This window comes from Prunus mume, linkage group LG1, assembly GCF_029339155.1.
Source record: "Prunus mume cultivar Tortuosa linkage group LG1, ASM2933915v1, whole genome shotgun sequence".
In the NCBI taxonomy this organism is placed as follows: domain Eukaryota; kingdom Viridiplantae; phylum Streptophyta; class Magnoliopsida; order Rosales; family Rosaceae; genus Prunus; species Prunus mume.
This window is the reverse complement of record NC_142698.1, coordinates 6,667,160-6,692,730: the sequence shown is the minus strand read 5'-3', so window position 1 is coordinate 6,692,730 and position 25,571 is coordinate 6,667,160. Positions and strand designations below refer to the sequence as shown.

Sequence of the window (25,571 nt, the reverse complement as noted above, 5' to 3'; positions counted from 1 at the left end):
TCGCAAAAAGTGACTTTGAGCGACGAATAGTTTTTCGTCGCGCAAAATTTAGTCGCACAAGGGTTATTTTGTACTAGTGTTGAATGAGTTTCTTGAAACAGAGAAAGTTAATTATGATGCTTGACTCTTACGATGATGATTTACAGAAATGCTTGGGTGATGTTTAGGGTTTAGCATGGTCTTCTAAGAGGAAGGGTATGAGGATGAAGGAAAAGCTTGGAGTTATGCTTGGTGAGGCTTTATAGAGAATATGATGGATTTCATGGATGAGAAAGTAGGAGATGGTTGTGATGGCTGCTGGGAGCTTGCAGCAGCCGAGAGAATTGGTCGATGGTCGCTAGGATGCTTGCAGCAGCCAAAGGATGGAGGTTGATGGCTTAGGAATGACTATGATGACTGCTGGAATGCTTGCAACAACTGAAGAAATGGTGAATTCTCATGTTGTTAAGAGGCTTGCAGCAACTAAGAGGAGTTGGTTTTGCCTAGGCATGCCTCCCAATTTATAGAAGGTGAAGGCTCTCTTTGGTTTCCCATAGGTAAAAAGAAGTGTTCGAGCTAGTCTATTTCCAACGGGTAAAAGGGAGCATTGAGACATTCTTATATCTAGTAGGTAAAGTTAGGCATTGGAAAATGACTATTTCCTATGGGTAAAAGGAAGTGTTGGAATTGGCTTGTGATATTCTTATTTCCAGCAGGTAAAGTTAGGCATTGAAAAATGACTATTTCCTATGGGTAAAAGGGAGTGCTTGAAGAATATCTCATTTGTTGACCTACATTAGGGACTCCAAGTAATTGGCTTGAACTTTAGTACTCCCAAGTAGCTAGCCCAAAATCTCTATTATCCAAGAGCTTCCGTGGGCCTTGTGGACCTCCATAACCTTCCACACCACAATCCTTCCTACAAGCCACGTAAACCACATGACTTGGGTTCATGTGAGCTTGGTAGGTGATTGACATATGAAAAATGTATTATTGGCTTGTCATGGCATGACATGCACACTATTTCTATGTTTATTTAATGAATTAATTCCCAAAATACAGCTTGGATTAACACATGACCAACATTATATGTTATATTGGGCTTTAAATATCTTTGGGCTTCTCGTAACTTTTTGGGCCTCAACATATATGAACAATGAATAATTTATGAAGAAGTCTCAATAAGAATTCAATCAATTTAACCCCAATTTTTAATTATTTTTTTATATTATAAATTTATTATTTAAATAATTATACCTGACATAACACGAATAAACAAGTTATTTTAAATCAATATCTTCAAGTAACGTGACAAGATAAATTCAACAATTTCACACTTCTTCAAGTACTAGGAACTCATAATAAATTATTGAAAAAGACTTAATTGATTGAATAATTTCCTACCCGATATCATTATTTGCATTTTGCATAAGGTTTTACACTAGACTATTCATTTTTATCATCATAAGAGAGAGATAAATTTCTATTGGATTAAACCATTAACGATTATAAAAAAAAAAAAAAAGAAAGATAAATGACTTTTGTAAGAAAAGATTGAAGGTTTTAGGTTGTTATTTTTTCACAATGTAAAATCAGTAATATTTAACAAGTCACAAATAGATTCAATTTCATGTGTGTTACTTGAACTCGATTAGATGTATGAAAAAAAAATTCAGATTTCATATTAAAAAAAGAAACAAGAATCATTCTCTATACCAATATTGTACTCTTAAACGGAGGACTGTTTGAAAAGACAATCTTTATTTTATATATTTCATTATGATATAGATATATATTTTATTATATATTAATAAAATGAACACAGTCAAGTATGCTCTATGACGAAAGGATTCAAACCTCCAAATAGTGGGACCAGAACATGTTGCCTTACCACGACCCATTTGTAGTCGACACTAATAAACACTAATATCAATACTTAAAAAACTAGGAATTAGATTGATTATTGGGGAGTAGTTGATCTCATATAGGCATTTTTACTTACTTGGAATTAAGAGACCTAGGGTATTTAATGAAATGGAATTAGATCAATTAGCCTTCCCTAATTATTCAATTATTAGTTTTTAGAATATTGGATTATGAATTATAAGGTGGGATCCACAATTTTTTAATTTAAATTTCTTATGATTTAGTAACTGCGGTTAAACTAACTTCTCCTCTATCTCAAGACTAATAGCCTCAAATTAGAATCTTGCATATTTGGGTTCTGCCTACATTATGACATTTACAAATATATAATAAAATTTTAAACATAGGTTTAAAAAAATTAAAAAAAAGAAAAAGGATATAAATACTAAATTAAAACAAGAACAAAAAATTCAAATACCTGAATTTTATCTTGCCACCATTCCTCATATGCATCAACGGTATTCTTAGCGACATTCCACCCAAGACTAGTTTCTTTCCCTTTTAGATCTCTAATTTCCATTCTTTTTTTAGTAAATCCCACTTGTTTTTCAATTGTAATTTTTTATACGGTTTTCCTATCTCCTTACTAATATTTGTAATCAACCTTGCCCAACCAACTTTATTAAAGGGAGTACCGGGACGATCTAGATCCACCTCCTTGATACAAAGGTCAATAAAGATGGCTATAGTTTGAGCATTCCACAAAGCTAACAATTTTCGGGATCCACTTGCAACATGTTCAGTTGTGGTGAAGTTACTATTCTTCTTTGCCATCTTATTATAACAAAGACATTATATATAAGCACAAAAGAAAATAATATGTATACAAACGAATTACAAAACAAACCAAACTAGCCACAACTCAAATGCAGTGCATAGATGTTTATCTAATCTGAATAGTCATAGATGTTCATCTATCTCAAATGCAAGGATATGTAACATTTAACTGACTGCATACAATCTGATTAAGGGATTAGAAAGTCACACTGTAAAAACCATAGATCAAAAAATAAGGCTAATAGGGTAGGTTATGTTCTAATATGATGTTGTATAATTATAAAGTAACATCTTCATATATATATATATAAACATCAGTTTATCATAGTATTCAACAGTACAATGTAAAGAATATTCCTTGTTGTGTGCTAGTAGAATACAGCTTTGTTGATAAAAATTATAAAAAGAGAATTTTCATACCATGAAATATGCAAGGAATTTTAGGAATCACAATCTTGAATTGCTCTAGAGACAGACCCTATCACATGCATAAAGTAAAAATTGTGTAAAACACATTGTCAAAAGAAATCTTGCCATACAATAAAAGAATCAATCTTGAATTGCTTAAGAGCCAAACCATTTAGAAGCTTTTGGCATACAAGAAAAGAATCAATCTTTTTTTTTTTTTTTTTTCTGTTTTAAATGATAAAGGGCACAACAATGTCATATCTAACTAAGCATTCAAATAAGAAGCATAATCTGACAAGTAAATGTATTCCAGCAATAAAGTTCCCAAAATAGTTTCTAAAATGACCATCTTTTTTCTTTTTTTTTTATAACACTGGAATGACCAACTTTTAAGCCAACTAAAAAAATCCTAAACCATAAGTGTAATTTCATTCGTAGACAAGAACTTACCTCTTCCTTTTGATGGCTACCAATTAGAAGAAGATCACCATCGATATTTATACAAGAGAGAGAGAGAGAGAGAGAGAGAGAGAGAGAGAGAGAGAGAGAGAGAGTGCACTGATGCTGCCACAACTCATATCAAGACGCCATGATATTCAAAGTTGCAGTAACTATTGCATTAAAAAGGAAACCGCTTCTCCTAATGGCTTTGGCTCACATCAATTTTTTGACAAAAGTGATTTTCAACCCTTTTATCAAATGGGCTTGGCCCCAAATAAGCAATGTCAAACTGGTACTTAGGGGGTGTATTCAATTCTAACTTTTAAAGACTTTTAATGAGTTTAAAAATATGGAGGTATTCAACTATGACTTTTAAATAGTCTTTAAAAGTTTAGTAGTATTCAATTGTGATTTTAAAAAGTCTTTAAAAATTTTGTGGTATCCAAAAAATTAATGACTTTTGAAAACTTTGTTAAATGAATGACTTTTCAATACTTTTAAGCCTAAATCTTAACACCAAAAGTCTAGCTAATTTACCCAAGACTTTATCAATGAATTCGATCATGCTGCAGCTTTGGGCATTCGAGGGTGTGCCACCATGTTTGGGTCTCTAGACCCCCTTCCTCTTTGGTCGGTGTACTATCAAGAGATGGCCTACTACACCTTCAATTTGATTTTTTTCCTTTTGGCTTCCATTATCTGTCCTAGGAATTGTTATGATGATGAGCCATTTCTTGCTTGTTTTTTTTTTCAATGCTTGAAACGATTGCTACATACTAAGAGCTACGGTGGGACTACATTGGTTTCTTCCATAATTTTTTTTTTTGCCTCCATTTGCAATTTTTAAGGCCTATCTGTAGGAACATATGATTTTGTTACAAAACCCACATTCTCCAATAGCAATTTAGCTCATAGCATCCTGGGGTTTACAGCTAACCCTACATTCTAGTTTTGTTATTTGGCTTGGCTCTATCACTATGCCACTTTACTGGTATCTCCCACCCAAACAAAGTATACTTCCAGAAGGTCTTGAGGATCTTAACTTCGTTCTAGCAATTGGATAATTTGTTCCTTCTTCCCCAAGACCCAGCTCTACAAACTAAACTAATTAAATCCATAATATTGATTGCACACCTTATATTTGAGTTGCATCCAAGAGCAGGAACCTTATTTTCTCCATACTTGACACTGTTCTCAAGTGAAAAATTCTTAGACATGGAAAAATATTGCTTTGCTTTTACACAATTGTATCCAATTGTTTTTTTTTTTGGCTACTTGTTCCATTTGCGGACTAGTTACTTCACCATACAAAACATAAATATTAGAAGCAATTTCTTTTTTTGTTATACTACTCTATGATAAATATTAAAAAGATAAATACTATTCATAAATAAATATTACAAAAAGTAGATAAAATTATGTAAAACTCTATGATAAAAGTATATGAAAGTATATCACTTAACTTTATAAAGTATGTATAAGTCATTGAGAATCTGTCAACTCTATAAAAATCACTTACTTACAAAAAATCTTTAAGAGTTAGAATTGATGCACCCCGTAACGACGGTGAAACTAAAAATTGAAATAATTTCTTTTCTTCCCATACAACTTTCCTTTCTTCAAATAAGGGACATAAAATCAAAAAGGAAAAAAAGATCGGAGTAGATTTTGAATTTCCCCATAAAATCAAAATCAAAACCCAAACTTTTTTCAAATCGATGTAGAAGTTACTCCCTTTCCCACCTTTCCTTGCGTCATGGACACCCCTTCTTCTTCTCCACCTTCTCTACAACTCCTCGCCTCCAAATCTTGCGTTCTTAGTGATCAAGCCGACACTGTAGACCATGAAAACGCCGCCACCCCCACCACCCCCACCACCGTCGATGCCAACCCCAACCCTTCAAATCCAACGGTCCGAAACCTCTCGCCGTGTGATGAAAGCCCAGCAAAACCCATCTGCAGGAACACAAAGAAAACGAAGAGAAAGGTATTAAAAGATGCAGCTGCAGCGCCATCTTCGTCTTGTGGTTCAACTTCTTCGGGTCCGTCATTCAGGGGAACACGCGTGGCGGGCAAGCGCCGAAGCCCTAAGATGGTTTTCACTGCGCCTCGAAGAAACCCTAATGCCGACGAGATCGCGTTCCGGTTGGGAATGTCAATTGCAGCTTTTGTTGCTCAGGTTCATATTTTTTATATTTTTGGTTCTTAACTGGTTTTGTTCTGTGTTTGATTTGCGAGATTGCGGGTTTCAATAATTGGTCGTTGTGCGTGTAGAAAGTTTATATCTTGGAGTTGAATTTTGGTATTTGTTTGTGGTGTGTGTGGAAAAGTCATGATTTTTAAGCGTTAGTTGTTTGTAAATCTGGTTCTTATACCCTTTCGAAGTTTGTTTCTTGGATTGGACTTCTGAAATTCTCAACCCGGTTATTTGCTTTTGTCGTTTTGAACTTGCAGAGTTGTATTTGAGGTTTGTCTAGCTAGAAAAATGTGAGATGGGTTGTGCCTTGATACAAAGAATTCTGTCTGTAGTTTTTGAAGTTAAAGTTTGGAGGATTTAGTGGTCGCTATACTTTTGTAGTTCACATTGTTGTATTGATAAAGTTTGTGTCTTTTTATACAAAGTTAGTGAGCTTGTTTACAAGGATTAACGGGCAATGAATTAACAGGCATTAAGTGATGGGAATGAAATATGTACAGAATATCGTAATTATCACTCTCAAAGGAAATGTGTAACTTATTTGGAATGGTTTGTGGCTGTGGCTTGTTGCTGTGTCCCTATCAACCAATTCTTTTATGACTTAAGCTTGATTTGGTCTTTGGGATCTGTAGATTGTGAATATGGTATCTTTTTGTTCTATTCATTCAGTAATATGATTCTGCGTATTAATGTAGATTTTTGTTGGCCTTATACAAATTTAGCAAAATGGAAATTGTGGCTTCCTTAGGTGCCCCTAATCTGTATACAGTAGGATGGCACAGTATATGCATTTCTTTTTATCCCTATCTAATGTTGGATTGGATAACCTCTTAGTTCCTGTAGTTAAAGATGTTGAATGTTTTGAGCTCTGAAATCTGAAGAGAGAGAAAGTGGCTTGTTGTGACTAGCAACCTAATATTTCAATATACATACCAATCACTTTTTTTTCCTTTTCTTTTTGGAATTTGTGGGGAGAAATTAATGACTACTAAACATAGTGAGCATGGTTGGAGTAGGAATGTCGAAAGTGGCTAAGCCTCCTTTGGAGATGCTTAAACAACTACATTATTTAAATATTGACCTACAAATTCTCTAAAACATGTTTTGGATTTTGATTTTAATAACTAAGCCTTTTCTTTTTTGTTTCTTCAAATGATTTTAATATGAAATTTTCTTTTTCTCCTTATAGAAATTGATTACATTTTCATAAACCAGTCGCTGTCTCTACAATTTCGTAGAATATATGGATGAAGTCTCATTCATGGATTCATCTGGTGGGCAAGCCCTCGTAGACTTTTTCTACCTAAAGATTTGTCTCGGACGCTTCGATCACTGAATTAGACCCTACCACATGTGTTTACTAGGCAGCTGGATTTGTTACACATGGAATTCATACGAAACATAGAAAACCTCATGTCAAGTTCAAGGTGCTTGGCATTTGTTTTACATGATCTATTTTTCATTATATATGAAGGAAACAGTATGTTGTTCATGTGGTGTTATTTTATTTTACTCATGTTGTTGAGCCTTCATTTCATCTTTCATCTCTTCTTCTTTTCTTGATTCTTTCCTTATGGGTTTTTATGGTGTTAGTTTCACGTGGTCAGTCTTCTCTGGCTATTACCTGTGCATGGTGCTTCTTCCTTGACTGATTGTGATTCTTGAAGAGATAACATTCCCTGCTTCTGTTTCACTTTTTGCAATTATCAGTAAGTGTACTCATCAATAATTTGGGTGTGATGATATTTTAATATAGATTCTGGAAAGAAATGGCGAGGTAGGTGGAGGGATGTCTTCTGATCATCTTGCTAAGGTATTCTTCTTTTCATACTACAATACCTACATCAACAATAAGCTTCAACTTACACCGTCAGTTCTCTGTATGTACTTTCTTTCATTGTCAAAATGCACTAATTAGTTCATTGGACATGTAATTGACTCATGTTTATTACTTATGACAACTCAAATTCATATGACCAAAGTCGCCCTTCCAGTAACCTTTCAGCTTGTGATATCAGGCTGTTTCGTACTTGGTTTGATGAAATAGTTGTCACAGTAAAAATGAAGCCTGCCTGCAATGGTGGGGATGAACAATTCTATACTTTCTCTTTGCTTCATAATTTTATTTTCTTCATATTCGGATAATAGGGCATCAACTAATTATACATCTATTTACTGGAGTGCAGATATGTGCTTCAGCTGTCAGAGAATCTTTAGCCAATGTAAGCCAGACTTAACTGCTGACTCATCCATTGAAAGTGGTTTGAAGTTCCTTCTTCTTGTTCATATCAACACTCCACAAGTCCTGGATGCTGAAGTCATATTTATCTGTCTTGACTGCGTATTTGGCTACAGGTTTTCGGGAACACGTGTGATTGTTTTATCCGGAACTTTGAAAAATCATTTGGGAGTACCTTGAGGACTCTAAAATCGATCAAGGAATCATCTACAAATAACAGGAGATGTCTCTCGAGCCACCAAAACATGGAAGGGTCTTCTCTACATGTGACTCATGATGAACAAGATGGTGCAAGCAGCTCTGATATAGAAGATTGTCACTCAAAAGCATTGTCCCACACTGGTGCAACCCAAGGTCAATTAAATTATAGAGATGAATTAAATCAGAGTATGTTAACAAGTTCTATTAATCTGGAGCTTGCCCTGCATGGGCAAACAAACCAGTTGACTTATATTCCTCCAAGAACATCTGAATCTGGAGCCAACCAGTCCATGCTTGGAACTATTGGGAAGTCTGTCATAGAGCAAGCCCGTGCTAACGACCTCAAAACATTGGAGCTTAATCTTACAATGCAGAAACTAAAGTTGAAAGAGACACAGCTAGCTCTCAACTATGATTCAAATCAACTGCAGAGGTCAAAATTTTCGATGGATGTATCAAAAGCATCCTTCAAAACTGAAAAGTTTAAGAGCCAATTAGAAGATACAAGACATGCTGAGCTGCTTAAAATGTGCATTGACTGTCTAGTTGCTGGTTTGCTTGTCATGATCGCATCCCTGATATATGGTGCTTATGTGTATTCGTACAAAAGACTTACTGAAGCTACTGCATCCTGTACACCTTCAACAAAGGTAATTCCTTTTTTCTTTTCTGGCTTCATGTGATTTAGTTTAAGCTTCACTTAGTTGTTAGTGCTGTTATTATTTGGCTTTCGTATATGACTATTTATGTGATCCATAACTCCAGGTAACAGGATGTTGCTAGTTGTTTAGAACATGAGAAAATACCGAGACATGATATGTGGCTAAAAAATAAGTAACTCATACCGAGCTGTATGTATGAAAAATCAGCAATAACCTCTTTCTTGACAACTTTCCTATAAAAATCTCTCTCCAAGAAACAGCTAGAACTATCTATTGGCTGCAGCTTTTTGGATTGTTCCTACACCTGAGTTACATCAATAATTGATTACATGTAAGAAAATCTCAAAGGGCAATTTTTAGGATTTGATTTTTATTATAGAGGGAATCCACTGACCAGTCCAAAAGGAAATTAGGTTCACTTGATTTGGTTCTATTCTATTAAAACTATAATTCAAGATTTAGTTATTTAGCTTGTTAAATATTTACAATTTAAGAATTTGGTTAGTCGGGTTTAATTGTTATTGCATTCTGTTGTTTAGGTTTTAAGTATTTTGGGATTGCGTATAAATGGGCCTTTTTGTAATGAACACTTGGACAGCACTGTAAACAATATGTGCATGATATATGATATTTCGCTCGTACATACCACAACGTTGATTTTTGTTTTCTGGTAAATTTTAACTAATTCTTTTTCTATCCCAGGGGTCAGAGTCTTGGCTGAGCTGGAAAGCCTGGGATCCAATGACATCTTTGAATTCAGGGTTTCACATTCTAAGGTGCAAGGTTGAAGTTGTGAGCCGAATGCTATTTGGTGTCTTAATGATTCTTGCAATTGCTTTTTTGCTCCTCCAGCGCTCTGCAACTGCAAAACAGATAATGCCAGTAACTTTCATAATCTTGCTACTGGGAATTATGTGTGGATTTTTTGGCAAGCTCTGTGTAGACACATTGGGAGGGAGTGGGTATCATTGGCTTATATATTGGGAGACTCTTTGCATGCTGCATTTCTTCTGTAATGTATGCACGTCTGCTTTGTTCTTTATACTCCATGGGCCGATCGACGTGTCTCAAGGAACAAAAGGAAATACAATATTTCCATACTGGATTCGGCGGGTGGTGTTTTATTGTACTTCATTTCTGTTTCTGCCACTCTTTTGTGGCCTCACGCCTTTCGCAAGCATTGGTGAATGGAAACATCATCTCCTGCTGCTGGTCACTGATCTTGGTTACTGGTGATGAAAGCTGGTTTCTAGAGTACTGAGAGGATCTGCTTCCTTTTTTCTCAACAAGGTAGCTTTTGCCTTTCAGCATAACTTAGTCTGTACATGATGTCAAGCTGTTGTTGTATCTGGCCCAAACAACTCAGCTGGCATTGTAATAGTATCTGATGTATGTGTAATTCAAACGAAAGGGCCATTTTGTGCTATTATCGTTTCTGGTCTAGTGAAATTAAGGAGTGCTGGCCGGGAAGTACGAGTGCTTGATGTATATTATCATATGATTTGTTGCCTGCCGATGTTTTATGGGGTCATATATTACATGGATGAATGTTTTAGACACAATTCTGATCTAGAGCCTCTAAATTCCATTTGCATTGGACAAGTTTCAAGTATGCTTTGTGAATAGGTATGAGCAAATCTATCATTCAATTGTTGTGTATAGTTTGTCATAAAGTTTGTTTCTAAAGCCTTTTGCTTTCACTAGTTCTGTAAACACACTTTTGAAAAGAAGCCAAAATGGACAAAAATGTCTTTATTTATTTTTGGATTTTCTAAGGAATCTCTTACATTTGCATGTCTTTGGTTTGAAAGTTGATGAGTTTTTCTGTCTTTTTTGGAAAAGTTTTGGCTTTTTCCAAAAGTGAGAGTTTTTTTTATGGCTAAAACCTAAATTTACTGATAATTTATGACTCAATGATTGATTACAGGTTCTACTCATTATTTTCGGAAAGAGGGCCACCAGCTAAAGTAGAACCTGTTGAGTTTTAAGTATTACCATTTTTATTGTAGCCGAACTTGGGACATCTTCAAACCATGTTAATGAACTCAAAAGGTATTTATGTTTGGTTTGTTATACCACGTCATCATGATGACATAATACAACTGTTCTACCTAAAACGATAATTAAAAAATAATTATAAAAACAATACTATAATAAATAAAATAAAGGGAGTTTCACTAAAACACCCAAAATAGGAGCTGAAATTATAAAAACACCCAACACCCAAAACACTTTATAAACACACCCAAAACCCATCATTACACACACTCAAAACCCATTTATAAACACACCCAAAAAATATACAATTGTTGACTTTGAGGTTGATTTTGGGTGTGTTTCTATGTTTAAATAGTGTTTGGGTTTTTTTATAAATACATGTTTAGGATTGAGTTTATTTATAAATTTGTATTAAAGGCAACTGCTTTATTCACAAAAAGGAAAGGACACATTCAGAACTGTGCTGTCATTCATCTTGCTCATACAATATCCCAATTGTGGTAATACAAAGCGCATGTCAATTCGAAAAAGAACATTATTCAGAGAGAAATGAAGACAAATTCTAATCCACTGGAAAATTCCAGCTTCACAGCTCCACTAGTACAAAATTCAAAAGCCTCAATGTATTTTACAAATTCCTCCTGTGGTAACAAGTGCACCTCATCTTCTTTTATCTAAAAATTCTGAAGCTACAAGTTTACATCTGTCTGGGAGACACCTAGGCTATATTCAAGCAATTCTATATTGAGGCACCAGGGGATTGCCTCCCATTTTTTTTCGGTGTACCAATTCTTTATCACATAGTTAACAGCATGGCTGAACAAGGCTCGAGACATTTCAAATCTGCCATCTTCTTGACCTTAGTAATAATCACAATACCTCATGAGCTTTGCCATAATACCTGTTGATGAATGGAGCCTGCGAGGCAATAGCACCCGGAAAACATTAATATCGAAGCATATCATGGTCCACATCTATTTGAAGAGTGCAAAGGGTAATGAACCCTGGCATGTTCAGAAAAGCTCTCTTCATTACCTTTCTTTTTCTTTAAGAAAAAAGAACCTTTTTTAAAAACGGAAAGAAGGGCTTAAACACCTTTCTTTAGTTATATGGAAAGCATGCTAAACAGAAATGGAGAAATAAAAAAAAAAAAATAGAGGCTAAAGAGAGGATGCATAGACAATCATACCAACCCATCACATATCTACTCTTACATGTTACTAATAATTAATGTCATTAAAAGAGATAAAAACCACGCTTAAGGTTTTTCTACACCAACTTCCTATCAGGATATGCAGAAGCCTAAAGTTGATATGGTCTCTTTGTGCATGTCATGAGAAGCTAATTGTTTGACTTCGAGAAGATATCCACTAATATTCATCAAGTTGACATTGAGCAAGCCCAACTTTCTTTGCCTACATGTTCTCAGGATGTGGATCTCTCCGGAACTGTTCATCACACCTAAATTTTGAATCCTTACTGTTCAAGTCAGATCACAAGATCACAATTATGCTCACAAGTAGGCAGGGGCGGAGCTAGAATTGTAAAATTGAGGGGGCCAAAGTTAAAAATACAAGTATACAACACACATAAGTATTCAATAATTACATATTTAGAACTAAATATTTCTAATTGAGTCATGTCTAATTTATTTTAGAGAAAATTTTAACTTAATTAATAAATTATTTATTACAAATTCTATATATTATATATAATATAATAGAGAAGGGATAAAAATATGGGGGGGCCAGGGCCACTCCAGGTCTAGGAGTGGCTCCGCCACTGCAAGTAGGTGTTTAATCTCTCCGCAAAACACAAAAAACAAAGTACCTATACAACCTTTCCTCTCCTTTGCTTTTTTACTTGGCACTGGTTTAATCCAAAACCCAGAACAATTTTTTCGTGCTTTTCAGGGAAGCACAAAACCCTTGTTTAAGGATTCATACTTTTCAAATATTAAATTTCCCTTTGCTTTGTCTATCTATGAGCGATTTGAAGTTGCATTTCATCAATGATCTTCCTTTTCCACGTTCGACAAAAACAGCCACCCAACAGAAAACATCATGTAGACCACCTCTGTTTAAGCTTTAGATCCACTACCCAATCAAGTACCAAAATTTCAGTCAAACCCACCTCGTTCACCATACCAATAACTAACTAACTAACAAGGTTACGCCACACCCAAAATCATGCCAGTTTGGCTCTGTAGTTATGCATTGCAGAGATCTCAGATCTGGAAAGTGGGAGGCGGGAGGTAATAGACAAAAAGTTTAAAGAAGAAAATGCAAGGCATGGGCTGCAGAGGTTTTGACCCTGGAAATAGGGAGAGGCAGAGGTGAAAGGAGGAAATGAGAAAATGGAAGGAAAAAAATAACAAAAAGAAGAAGAAAGTAGCATTGAAGTGTAAACACTTTTTATTCTTTCTAAGAAAGACAGAAGCAAAACCAGTCTTTTATATCAACTTTGGAATTAAAAGCTGAGATATGATCCGGAGAGGATGCACATCCATTTACTCAACCAACAATCAATACTAAAAATGCCTACAAGTTGCAAGACCTAACTTCTAAGAAATGAAGAGAAACAAAAAGCTGTAAGCTTAAGCCAAGGCATATAACTACATTAAGCATCAAATACTACATAAATTTAAAAACATACTAATTATTGGTTAGCCCTCATTGATTAGAAGAGACGCATTTAATGAATTAGACAATAAACATGAACAAGACTAATTCAAAAGAGGAATGGCATAGGTGGTTAACGAAAGCAGCAAGAACACACATCTAAGTGAACTGGACGAGGGGAGACTGATGGTAGAGTATTTGGCAGGTATTTCCTAAAGTGCGCATACCAGTGGCAAATACAAAGAATTTCACTTCAAGGAGAAGAGACAATAAGGTTGTCATACTGAACATTAAAAAGGACTTAAGCATCAATAAAGCCCAAGGAAGATCCTCCTCTTCTTTCTTTTTGCTATTATTTATATATTTTGAAAACGAGAACAAAAAAGGCACTGGCTATACTAAAATGTTCCCAGAAAAACTGGGCAACAAGCAACAACCAGGTCTCTTTTCTTTAGCAAAATGTATTGAAATTTTTAATATGTTATTCTTCTGCAAGAGCTCACTGAATTAAAGGTCAAATCCTAGACAGAACCTTGGAAGTTGGAATAAACTCATGATTGTACAACAATAGATCAACTGAATTACCAAACACCAGACTTTTTCTAAGCTGAATCCACCAAGTAAAACAGCAATCATCTGGCATTTATGACACAAATCCAATCCCATATAACCACACAGAAACTTTATCCTAGGCACTAAGTATAACCAAGACATTTGGAAAACCAGATTCAACCAAATTTTCCAATGAACAAAAATCAAAAGCAAAGGCATTCAAGATGGTAGACCAGCATAGTCTATTGCACAAATTTTGAACACCCAGTTTAAATATGACAACTATCCGACCTTGTAAGTTGCAACAAAGCTGCTTTCACATATGCCAATACAAATCGAAAATATCAGTGTTTAGAACATTACCTTAACATTTGATATATCAGGAGTATCTGGTGTCTGTACAGGGTAGAACTTGTAAAACCTCATATTTTCAAATGCTGCTTTAGCTTCCTCACTCATTTCTTCAATGGCTTTTCTTCGGGCTTCCCTTGCCTATAAAAGAGAGAAATAGAAGGAAAATTATACTTCTAAACAAATTTTATACTTTAAGATAAATATTGTTCAAACACCCAAATATAGTCAATTATATCTTGGTAAAAATAGTAAAGAAAAAAAGAGTACCTCCCGGTTATTTTTCTTTTGTTCACGTACTTTCTCCTTGACAAACTCCTGAGAAGGCATAAAAGAAGGAAATTTGGAACCAACTAGTGCAAGGATAAGGGAAGGAGGCAGAGAGAAGTACAAGGTTACGAGTCACTTCCATCTTTTTTACAATTTACCTTGAATGCATCCTTCTGGTCTGCAGATAATTCCTCCTCTTCTATCAATTTATCAGTGAACTCCTACAGGTTTAGAGACAATTTAGAAGCACGCTTCATTGATGTTTTTATATCGTCTCTTTATACTTAACAAAGGGGGACATCAAGGAAACAAATTTAACAAAACTGGGCAAAAGATGGGGGAATTCAATAATAAAAAAGATGCAAAAGCATGTTACCAGGACTTGCTGTTAAATATCATTAAATAACCAAAAGAATCTCACTCATCAAATGTTTGTAACTAGGAAAAATGATTACAATATAAATATGCACGTTGAAACACATTAGTCATTGAAATCAGAACACAATACCGAGGGAATGCATCATTAGATAAACATTAGCCTTTCTATACTTCAGCTTCCAGTTCTAGTCCTGAATTATAGAAGAAATTGCCATATTCTAACTCAAGATGAATCTCGTAAATGGCAGAGAAATATTCAATAGTATTGTCAATGTATCTGATTAAAAAACGAAAACAATTACAGATACATTAAAGAAGCATCACTATATGATTGGACGTGCCACTCTCTGAGATATATATGGATTCCTTATAAAAGAATATGCTACAAAGGTCATAATAATCTACAAACTTGAATAGTGGGCTTATATAAAAAATAATCCTAGCCAATTAAAATAACCATGTCTGTATCAATGACAAGCAACCAGATGCAAAAGATAAAGTTGATAAGAAGCATCATAAGTGACACAATTTCAGAACTGAATCAATCCAAAGCATACACAAACATAAAAAGTTTGATTTTGTACCTCCAATTCATCCAACTCCCAATCAAATTCACAGTAAACCTGCAAAGGGCAAAAAAGAAAGTCACTTCAGCAAAGATCTGGAAGTGTACATACTGTAGTCATTCCATTTCATATGAGCACCTAGTAACTTGTTTGTGTAATGGAAAGATTGATCTTTTACTTCATTTGTCCAATTTCCAGAAACTTATGGCCACCAGTATAAGTCTCGCATAGGATTAAAATGGGTTGGAGAAAGAGATCTAAGAGATATATAATCTCAGTAAAAGGATGTCCATGCATTGTACTTAAATTAAAGTCAAGAAGGAAAGAGGACATAGAAGGATGTAGGACAAGAATAAATAAAAAATTCATCGCTTCATGGCCGTATGCCAGCCTAGTACAGTTTTTCCTGTCCACTTATTTTTCTTCTTTTTTTAATTTAGGAACTATTATTGTATATTAGGTTCCACCCCTTCTGCACTCTAGCTTATCAAAGAAAGGGAATCTGTAAACCCAGTCATACATTTCATATCCAAACAATTTGTTGTCCATTAGTTTGTTTCACTAATAACTATAACCCTTACCGGCTTTGGCTCTCCTGGAAACATTATTGGGACCTCAGTGCTTTGCTCAAGCTCATCTTCCTTAAAAGGCTGATAGAAATCTGTCAAAGATGACAGCATGTCAAAACCACTAGAGTTCAACATGCACTACAGACAATGATGATTGACCACCAACAAACATGAGTTGAACCATCCTATGTCAATAACCAAATCAAAGTAGCCATCATCAAGCCCCAAATTTATCCATAAATTTCAGAACATTAAGGATGGTATTTTCCTTTTCACTTCCTAACACGATAATTTTGAACAATAGTGTTCTTCATTATAGAAAAACATTTTTGAAGATATGGAGAGAGAGAGAGAGAGAGAGAGAGAGAGAGAGAGAGAGAGAGATCTCATATCCTTCAGATAATCAAAATGTCTATAAGTCAATGTGAAATTAAACAACTTTAACAACAAAAGATAATTTGTAAACCTACAAGGCAAACAGTACTCAAATTTCTTGAGACGATCTATCTTCATGTGTTTCAAAGCAGCCCTGCAATAACATTTACATATATAACCAAAAAATAGTTAAATCCTCAAACAATGTGACAATAATAAAAGTTTGGCTCAAATAAACAGTGTAAGACAAAACTCAACAGAAAAACTCGAACAAAAGTGGAAAACTACTTTTAAAACAGAGGTCCGAAAAGCAAAATAGCAATGATAAAGGCTTACAATCACCCACTTTATCTAGGGCATAATATCTAAACTACAAGCCTAGGCTACTTTATAATTTATATATTGCGTGCATTTCAATGTATGACATATGGTCTCAAGTAAAAGCACAGGGTTTTAGTTCAGACAAGAAACAGCTAAGGAGGTGTCATTAGTCAGCCTCAACCAAGGGTTCAAAGCCAGCCAATGGGAATACATCAGCCGCTCAGGTAACATTAGATCAACATGATGTAACCAATGTCCATGAATAACCTATGATGAAAAGTAGCAAAACCAAAGCAAAATACAAATAGACTACAGAAACAACCAAGATTTACTCCTTTTAAACAGCCAAGCAGGAATATAACATGGGATCTTTAAGAATATTTTACTTAATTGTCCGAAAAAACAAATACAAAAACATAAAAAATTAGTTCAATTCGGTTATAAGGAAGTTAAAAACACAATCATGGTTTTGACTGAGTTAAACCACCAACTCAAATAATACAGTAATTCTAATAATTCCAATATTATATATCCAAACTCACTACACAGCAGTCCTGTAACACTGATTACAAAACCTAAAAACATATATGAATACAAGAAATAAAAGGAAAAAGAGGAAAGGGGAATGAGAATGAGTGTTATTCTACCTTCTCTGAGTGCAGCCCAAAATAAATATTTGAGATTTAAGTCTATCAACTTGGCTGTCTCTGTAGAAAGTTGAAAGTTCACAATGATATCAAGAAATTGACAAAGAACTTTACAACTTCCAAACAGAAGTGTTTCTTAAAATGAGTTCAAAACCACCAACACCAAATAGTACCTATTCTCCAGAGGAATATACGGAATCCAGTCCATTTTCATTTGTTTCATGGGAATTATTTCTTCAGCTTCTCTCTGAACTGAATTAATCCCAATCTTATCCGAAGGGGGGAAAGGTGATACAACCTATAAAAGCAAAAGAAGCTTAGCAAGACAAAGATGAATAATATGCATAATAATGCGCAGTCAGGTTTGCAATTATCAAAATATAAATCATTTACTAAAAACATACAAGAAACATGTTACAAAGGAAAAAAGAAAAATGCAGGATGCAAACTCAGTCTAAGAAACAAAAATTACAAAAAGATTGTAGATGAATTATTGTTCCCATTACCAAATAAAATCATTTGCTACGAACACGGGAAGTAGAACTATAAGAAACAACAATGTAAAACAAAGAAAGACATATACCCAAATGAGCAAACATTGCATTCTAAGAAGTTCAATTCAATATATGTTTGAAGAATTAGTAAAACCAGTTTCATTACAGTTGAAGTAGTACGAAGTAAAACTTTCACATAAATAAGTTTTTTATTTTATTTTGTAAACAGTAAAGTAAAAAGCTAACAAATTTGAGTGAAGAAAATTGGGCATCTAAAGCAGAAAACAGAGATGAGTTGTCGAACTTACAGCGACCACAACAGGAATGCAAACAACTTTGTTTTCACCATTCACAGACACCAATTGAGCTGCAAAAAGAGAACGTAATTGGGGAAATTAAACACATTGAAATGAAGAGAGAGAGAAAAAAAAAAGCAAACAGAAGCTGGTAGCAGGTAGCTTACGCTCAGTACAACCGAAGAGATAGACTTTGTTCTTGCCAAGGTCATAGAGCTTCCCTCCTTCTTCAAAAGCTTGTTCGAGATTGGAGAAATCCCACTTGAATTGGTAAACGGAGTCCAATTGATCCCACTCGGTCCCAACAGGAAATGCAGCCTTCCACAGATCTTCGAGGTTCCGAGGGTCCTCCAAGTATTGGGGCTCCGATTGGGGCTCGGACGCCTTAACCCTCTTCGTCGTCCGAGTCCTTGTGGCTTTGCTGCTGTTGGCGGCTTTGCTCGATTCTTTGTGGTTCTCTGCCTCCTTCTGGCTCGCCTTCCTCTTAGCTCCCCTCCTCATTTTCGTGCTTCTTATATGTATTCTCGTGTGCTTCTTGTATTTGCAGCAGCTTGGTCTCAGACTCAGCTCGCCAGAACCAGAGGAAAGAGAGATACAGAGAGAGAGATAGAAAAATAGGGTTTGGCGGTGGATGCGGATTCGAATTTTGGGAGGGGAGAGAGAGAGGCTTTGTGTGTGTTTTTTGTTGTTGTTTAATTTGGATTTAGATGGATGGGAAATTAATTAGGAGGGGTCAAAAGACTCATCAGGTGGCTTTCTTTATTCCCAGTCTTTTGTATGCTTCCAGAGTTGGATAGCATGGGATCCAAACTTCAAATGTCATTCTTTTTTGGGTAATGATATATTAACTATCATATTTGTATTTTCATCAAAAGTGAGACGTTTTTTTCAAGAACTTTTCAGCCGTTTTGCCCTTAAACTGTCACTATTCGAATTTAGTCTTCTAAATTATTTTAGGCTTAATTATGTACAAGTTTTCTTATTCGATTACACTGGTGAAAACGCTCAAAGACTCTCAACGCAAAAAACCGTCTCACGTTACCTTTCCGCTTTTTGAAGTTCGATTTAAATATCGTTCATCTCCCCAAAATTCCGCAAAGAGTTCTCCCTTTGTTACTGCTTCATCGCTATTTACCTCCAAAACTCAAATTTCTCCTAACCAACACAACTAGCAGCAAGAACAACTCGAGAGGTTGAAAAATCATACCGATCAAGAAAATGGTGCTCTAATCGCCTAACGAGCAATGGAGATTTTGGGTAAAACCGCCAATTTCTTGCTTTTTCTGATCGCAGACGGCTGGCTTGAGATGTGAGGTGGTAGAGGACAACGTCTGCCGTTCTTTTGATATCCATGTCGCCGCTGGGGTGGCGGAGGAGGCGATGGCAGCCCAAAAGCGATGAATAATAAATGGGAGGAGCTGATGTTCGAATTTTGGGAGATGAACGAATGTCAGAACTTCAAAAACTGACGAAAGGGTAACGTGAGACGCTTTTTGCACATTGGGGTACTTGAGACGCTTTTCACCAGTGGTAATCTGAGATAAGTTGAAAGACAAGTATGTACATAATTAAGCCATTATTTTATTAGCCAATTTCACCCTTACCATCAAGTTTTTTAAATTTCATAAACTTTTCTGTCAACAATAAGGACAAATTCGTAATTTCAAAGCAAAATAAAAAGTAAACGCTCGTTACAATACGAAGTACATTTGTAAAAGTTAAAAGAAGAATCAACAAAATGAGAAGAAAAAAGAAAAACCCACCATCGCAAGATTCGCCCTCCCTCTCTCCAATGGCTTCTAACTTGTAATGAAGAAGAAATATCTAATGTGCTCCCAAGCAGGGGCGAATCCAAAGAGGAGCAAGGGTGGTCAATTGACCCCTACAACCTCTAAAATCCGCCATTAGATAAGCAAAACTTGACCCTTGCAAGTCTGTTTGATGAAATGCCCCAAAGGGCAACCTGTCTGTGTGCTCCAACATGTTGCTTGAGAGCAATGCGCGCTTGGTTTTTTGGTTTCGCTCCGAGTCAGAACGACATCATTGCATCAATTGCTGCCCGTTAATACCTTTTCCTCCAAATGAGTTTTAACTCATTTACTCACTTCTCAACCCTAAATCTCCAACCCCAAACCCCCCTAATCTTACTAAACCAACCTTCACCCAATTCGATGGTGGCTTCCCCCACAAATCCAACACCGACGACATCTTCATAGTGCAGCAACGGTAGCAGCAAAGTAAAGAAGTCACCCTCAAATTCAATTTGATTTCAAAGGTGGATTTGTCCCTCAAATTTGAAAGTATGTTATCCTAATTTCTTTATGCTTTAATTAATTAATAAAGATTCTTATATGTTTTTATTTTTCTTGATTAGTTGTTGTTGTTGAGATTTTATTTTGGTTAGTTTGAATAAATTAGGGGTTTTGGCTATGGTTAGTTAGTTAGAGTTTTATATTATATTATATTTTGCTAAGTTTGATTAGTTGTTGGGATTTTATTTTGGTTAGTTTGCATAAATTAAGGGTTTCTGTTATTGTTGATGCTTGATTGGTTATTTATACTAATACAGTTATGGAACGATACTTTAAGAGAAATTCCTCATCAACTACTTCTAGTTCAGATAATGTGGATAGTTCGAGTTCGAGAGATGTGGGTATTTCAAGAGATGTGGAATGTTCGAAAGAAAGTGTGTTGCAAGATGTCTTGGCTAATCTTATTGCTGACCTTGGACTTCGACCTTAAATGTTGGATTATGATCCTAACATTTGAGAAGAAGTTCAAAGAGCATATCTACAAAAGGTCCATGTCAGCTTAAGGATCACACAGTAATCATCAAATCCAGCCACTTCTACCCCTTCAAGATTGAAGAGGCTCCAATTCTACTCGTTCAAAAAGCCTTCTAGGGCTTGAAATAGATTAAAACTTTGCCAAACTCGAACGTTGGTATCGATTCATAGCTGAAACTTGACAGTTGAAGGTGTTGATGGTCCAATCCAGCACGGATACATCTAATCCAGTCCGGATCAAAAGTAGCTATCCAGGCAGAAATTGAAGTCCAATGCTATTTTGTCTTTTTACAGTTGGTATTTCCCTTTCCAAGTCTTGTAAAAGGCGCTCGCTTAAACAGCTTTACCCTCTTGTTATTTATTCTGGCTAGAACTACCAGTTTTGTACTGTGAAAAATTGTGAAGTCCTCACCAGTGTGAGACAAGAAAAGAACTTACTTAGGAGATATTCCTCACCCAAATTCACAATCGCTTGTTTACAAATCAATGACTTGGGGCTCAAGTTATCCATTTTTAAAGAAGTATGCTAGGGTTTTTATTGCTAGCAGTGGCACGCTCATACACAAAAGAAAGTTGACTTGTTAACCACAAATGGTTTTCAGGACAATAGGGAACTTTACCCTACCATCACAGGAACAAATAAAAAACGAGTGAACAATTTGGCACGCCCAGTGGGACTTCTCAGTACACCTACTCCTAGAAAAATCTTCTAGTATATGAATATTGGAAGTTCTAGCTAGAATCCACATTGTGCCATGGAAATAGATCAAGTAGTTCTCCGGGAAGGACTTGAGTCAGAAGAAAGTGATGCTAGGCAATCAGCCCATGGAAGTACCAGAAGTAGAAGTTCCAGATATGGATCCAGAAGGTTAAACTAGATACAAGAGGCTGTGTTCCAACAAGAGGCCACAGCACAAAGGAGCCAAGATACTCTAAACAACATGACAACCATGATGCAATGACAAGTCAACAGGCAGTTCAGAAGGACCGTGAGGTCATATTGCTGTAATTCCAAACCTATGTTGTGGTCCAGAACTAAACCTCCCTTATGGACCTCCACCAGGATTGGCATGGCCATACCAAGAGAACCCTCTCATCGCACATATAGCTGGAATACCATGACGTGGAGAAATCCAAGCTGGACAGAGGGGAGGAGCCCTTCATTCAAGAACACGAGGCTCTAGCTTGTCTAGAAGGCCCTGCGCCAATTCAGGCCCCCTAGAACCACCAGAACCTCCATATATTCCACAACCAGGTGGCCTCGTGTGATCACCATTGGCACTTCTGAGCAACCAACAGTATTGCCCTACGCACCTAGAACGATGGACCCCAATCCATTCCCTCCACTAGCAAGAGGCAGGAGAGGTAGAGGGGAAATCAACCTCTTTGCAAACAATGACAGGAACAAACTGGGGCAAACTGGAGGAATAATCCAGATTTCGAAGAAGAGGAAGAGCATAGAGGGGAAGTTCTACCCAGGCCATATAGAGTGGAACAAAAGATTGAACACAACCAACCAGAATAGGGACGAAATCCGCATCCTGTCAATGCTTTAAATGACATGGGGGCACTTTAGAGAATGATTAGAGAAATGATGGAACCTGAGGCCAGAAGAGGAGAAAGGCCCACCTATAGAAAGCCATATCCAGCCAATATTGATCAGATTCCCTGGGCTTTAAGGTACCAAACTTCACCTTGTTCAACAGAGATGACACCTATGCTTTATCAGTTGAGCATATAAGCAGATTCTCTGTCCAGTGCATAGCCATAGAAAATAACCCTTTGTTAAAACTAAGGCTTTTTGGAAATTCTCTCTCCGGACAAGCCTTCACTTGGTATACTAGCTTACCAACCAATTCTGTTCAAACTTGGGAACAGATGGAAAATGTCTTCCATGACTACTATTTCATGATTCAGCCATAAGTCACCATCAGTCTTACTGCCCTCAAATAGAGTAAAGATGAGCTTGCCCAAGACTTCAGAACCAGGTTTAGAAAGCTCAAAATGAAATGCCGAATCCCTATGGAGGAGAGGCACTTCATTCAAATGGCTCAAGCCGCCCTTAAAATCTCTCTATGGAAGAGATTTGATAGGATGTTGTTTGGAGACCTGGCAAAACTGACAGACAAAGCATCTAAATACGAGGAGTTACTCAGGGAAGAGCAACAGAGAAGGAACTCCTCAAAAGGCACATACTACAAAACCCCATCTTCTTCAGTGCATCTGGTCGAGGTAAAATCGGAAGAAGGCACAGAAAGCTCTAAGGAAAGAGAAGTTGCAGTGGCAGAAATGGCAAAACTAAACATCCTATCACCTGCAAGGCTTTGACCAAGCCACCTAAGGACCAGAAGCTGCCACCATTTACAGGAGGGTTTGTTCCAAACAGATCAGCATAGAACAAAGTTTATTCCTTCGATTTAAGCAAGGTTGATGCTCTGTTTGATGAGATGCTACTACAGAAGGCAATGAAGACACCCCACAGGGAGGAACTCAAGGGCAAACAATATTGCAAATGACACAACTCTTGGAACCATTCCACTAATAATTGTGTTGTTTTTAGGGACGTCATGTAAGAAGGAATAACAGTAGGAAGGCTATAACTGGTTGAGAAACCTCTCTTAGTAACAACAGATCCTTTTCCCCAACCTCAAGTGAACATGGTCAACTTAAATTGGCTAGAACAGAAGAGAGGTAAACTAACAGCAGAAGCTAGCCCTAGTTTTAGCTGGGATAATTAGAGACCAAGAGAGGCTAATTAGAGACCAAGAGCAACCATTTTAGCTAGGATAGTTCTGTGCAACATGTGTAAATGTGAAAGTGAGTTGGAGATAACTTTGGATGGACAAAGTCAGCCCACAGCTAGTGTTTTTGGTAGGATTGGAACATTATACCAGCATGGCCCAGTTTTGGCTCCACCTAAAGACATAGCTAGGTAGAAGGCATATCAAAGGTCTGCCTAGTGCAACAGAAGAATAACAGAGCAGCCAAAGAAGGAAATACCAGTTAAGATGCCCAAAAATGACAAGCCCTTGGCAACTATCATCGAAGGTAGATGGTATTCTATTGGAAAAAGTGGTAGACCAATGCTGGAACTAACCAGAACACAGAAGATGAGAGTTCAAAGGCAATACGCACATTCCTCAAGAGTAAGGATGACACACAAGTACTTACAGTACACCAGTTCTGCCAGAAAAGGGAAAAACCTGAATTAGATCCTTATGCAGAATAGACAACATGTCAATCAGAAGAGCTGACAAAGATAGAATCTCCAGGTAAATCTTCTATCCATCATGCCTCATCCTCAATCAATCAGCTTGAACCTTCATAGTCACAAGGTTAACCCGGACCTATTCCAGTAGAAGGACAAGAAGATTGGATTGAAGAATATGAAGAGGAGTAGTTGGACTACGAACCATCTGCACGACACAGATTAGACTCCTTGAAACAGGTGAACAAGAAGACTGGACATAAGAATATGGAGAAGAATAGATGGAGTGCGAAGGAGAACTAGATGAAGAAACTGAGGCTTTCAGTGCAGAATTAGAAAGCCTGTTACAAGGAGATCTAGGCGTTAACATGGTGTTTATCGTGCTAGAAAAGTTTAGGGTAGCAGAAGGACAAGAAAGCACTTTGGAAGGAGACGTGCTCTCCCAGGAAAGTTTTGAGTGCAGATTGGCAAAAGTAGAGGAGGCGCCAAAACAACAAACACCTACTGCCAAAGTAGGCAGAACTACCACGAAATTAGCCGCAGAACATCTGTGTTTTTCTGAACCTACCAAAGAAATGGCCAATCATCTCAAACCTTTGTTCATAACAGCAAACTTCAGGGGTGTTCCTATTCCCAAAGTAATGGTAGATGGAGGTGCAGCCATTAATCTTCTACCTTATAGGTTGCTGATCAAGATGGGCAGAACAGAGAAGGATCTAATTCAAACACGCTTAACGGTCACCAACTTCGCTGGGGGCATCACTAAGACACATGGAATACTAGATGTGGATGTCATAGTAGGAACCAAGAAGCTGAAAATTGCATTTTTTGTGGTAGACACCACTTCTACCACTTACAATGCACTGCTTAGAGACTAGATCCACCAGAGTCTATGTGTTCCTTCCACTCTACACCAACAGTTGGCCCTCTAGCATGAAGAGGGTTTTATGGAAATTGTGGAGGTTGACCCACAGCCATATCTGCCGTCTGCATTATGTTTTGAGGCCGATATTATCATGATGACCTCAGTCCTTTCACTTTCTTTGGAGTTAACCAGAACGCCGTTCCCATGGAGTCACGGCCCCGAAACTCATTGAAAAAGGTATGGCTAGTTCTCAAGAGGACTGGAATAGACCTGCGTTCTCAACCTCCACAGTTCTGATGTTTAGCTCAAATCAAAAGGAAAAGGATCGAGCTGCAACAATCCGATCCATTACAAATAGATTGTTGGTATATTGGGAAGAAAGGAAACTTTCTATGCATAGTCGAGCCATTAACATGACAGAATTCATGCATTAGAGTATAGAAG

At 36.6% G+C, this 25,571-nt stretch overlaps 2 protein-coding genes across 3 annotated transcripts; one reads left to right on the top strand and one right to left on the bottom strand.

Annotated features, from left to right (window-relative positions):
• Positions 1-5,166: 5,166 nt before the first annotated feature.
• Positions 5,167-10,423, top strand: LOC103343279 (protein CPR-5-like). The gene is made up of 5 exons (XM_008246947.2): positions 5,167-5,710; positions 7,485-7,541; positions 7,915-7,950; positions 8,084-8,818; positions 9,533-10,423. The coding sequence occupies exons 1-5, from the start codon at positions 5,288-5,290 to the stop codon at positions 10,064-10,066; spliced, it is 1,785 nt and encodes a 594-aa protein (XP_008245169.2). The 5' UTR covers positions 5,167-5,287; the 3' UTR covers positions 10,067-10,423.
• An 856-nt stretch (positions 10,424-11,279) lies between these two features.
• Positions 11,280-19,031, bottom strand: LOC103344429 (protein HEAT INTOLERANT 4-like). Of its 2 annotated transcripts, none has more exons than XM_089051138.1 (11): positions 18,436-19,020; positions 18,281-18,339; positions 17,652-17,776; positions 17,479-17,538; positions 16,606-16,664; positions 16,148-16,227; positions 15,585-15,623; positions 14,781-14,843; positions 14,623-14,670; positions 14,365-14,493; positions 11,280-11,746 (listed from the first exon to the last, which is right to left on the bottom strand). In XM_089051138.1, the coding sequence occupies exons 1-11, from the start codon at positions 18,767-18,769 to the stop codon at positions 11,699-11,701; spliced, it is 1,044 nt and encodes a 347-aa protein (XP_088907264.1). In that variant the 5' UTR covers positions 18,770-19,020; the 3' UTR covers positions 11,280-11,698. The 2 variants fall into 2 exon arrangements, with proteins under 2 accessions (XP_088907264.1, XP_088907258.1); XM_089051132.1 differs by lacking the exon at positions 11,280-11,746 and adding an exon at positions 12,476-13,141 and having other exon boundaries at positions 18,436-19,031.
• Positions 19,032-25,571: the final 6,540 nt, after the last annotated feature.

Coding starts and splice junctions, on each gene's coding strand:
- LOC103343279 (XM_008246947.2), top strand. CDS start 5,288: ATGGACACCCCTTCTTCTTCTCCACCTTCTCTACAACTCCTCGCCTCC. Junction 7,542..7,914: donor CTTCTGATCATCTTGCTAAG/GTATTCTTCTTT, acceptor ACTGGAGTGCAG/ATATGTGCTTCAGCTGTCAG. Junction 8,819..9,532: donor CCTGTACACCTTCAACAAAG/GTAATTCCTTTT, acceptor TTTCTATCCCAG/GGGTCAGAGTCTTGGCTGAG.
- LOC103344429 (XM_089051132.1), bottom strand. CDS start 18,769: ATGAGGAGGGGAGCTAAGAGGAAGGCGAGCCAGAAGGAGGCAGAGAAC. Junction 16,228..16,605: donor ATTTGAGTACTGTTTGCCTT/GTAGGTTTACAA, acceptor CATCTTTGACAG/ATTTCTATCAGCCTTTTAAG. Junction 14,671..14,780: donor ACCAGAAGGATGCATTCAAG/GTAAATTGTAAA, acceptor ATGCCTTCTCAG/GAGTTTGTCAAGGAGAAAGT.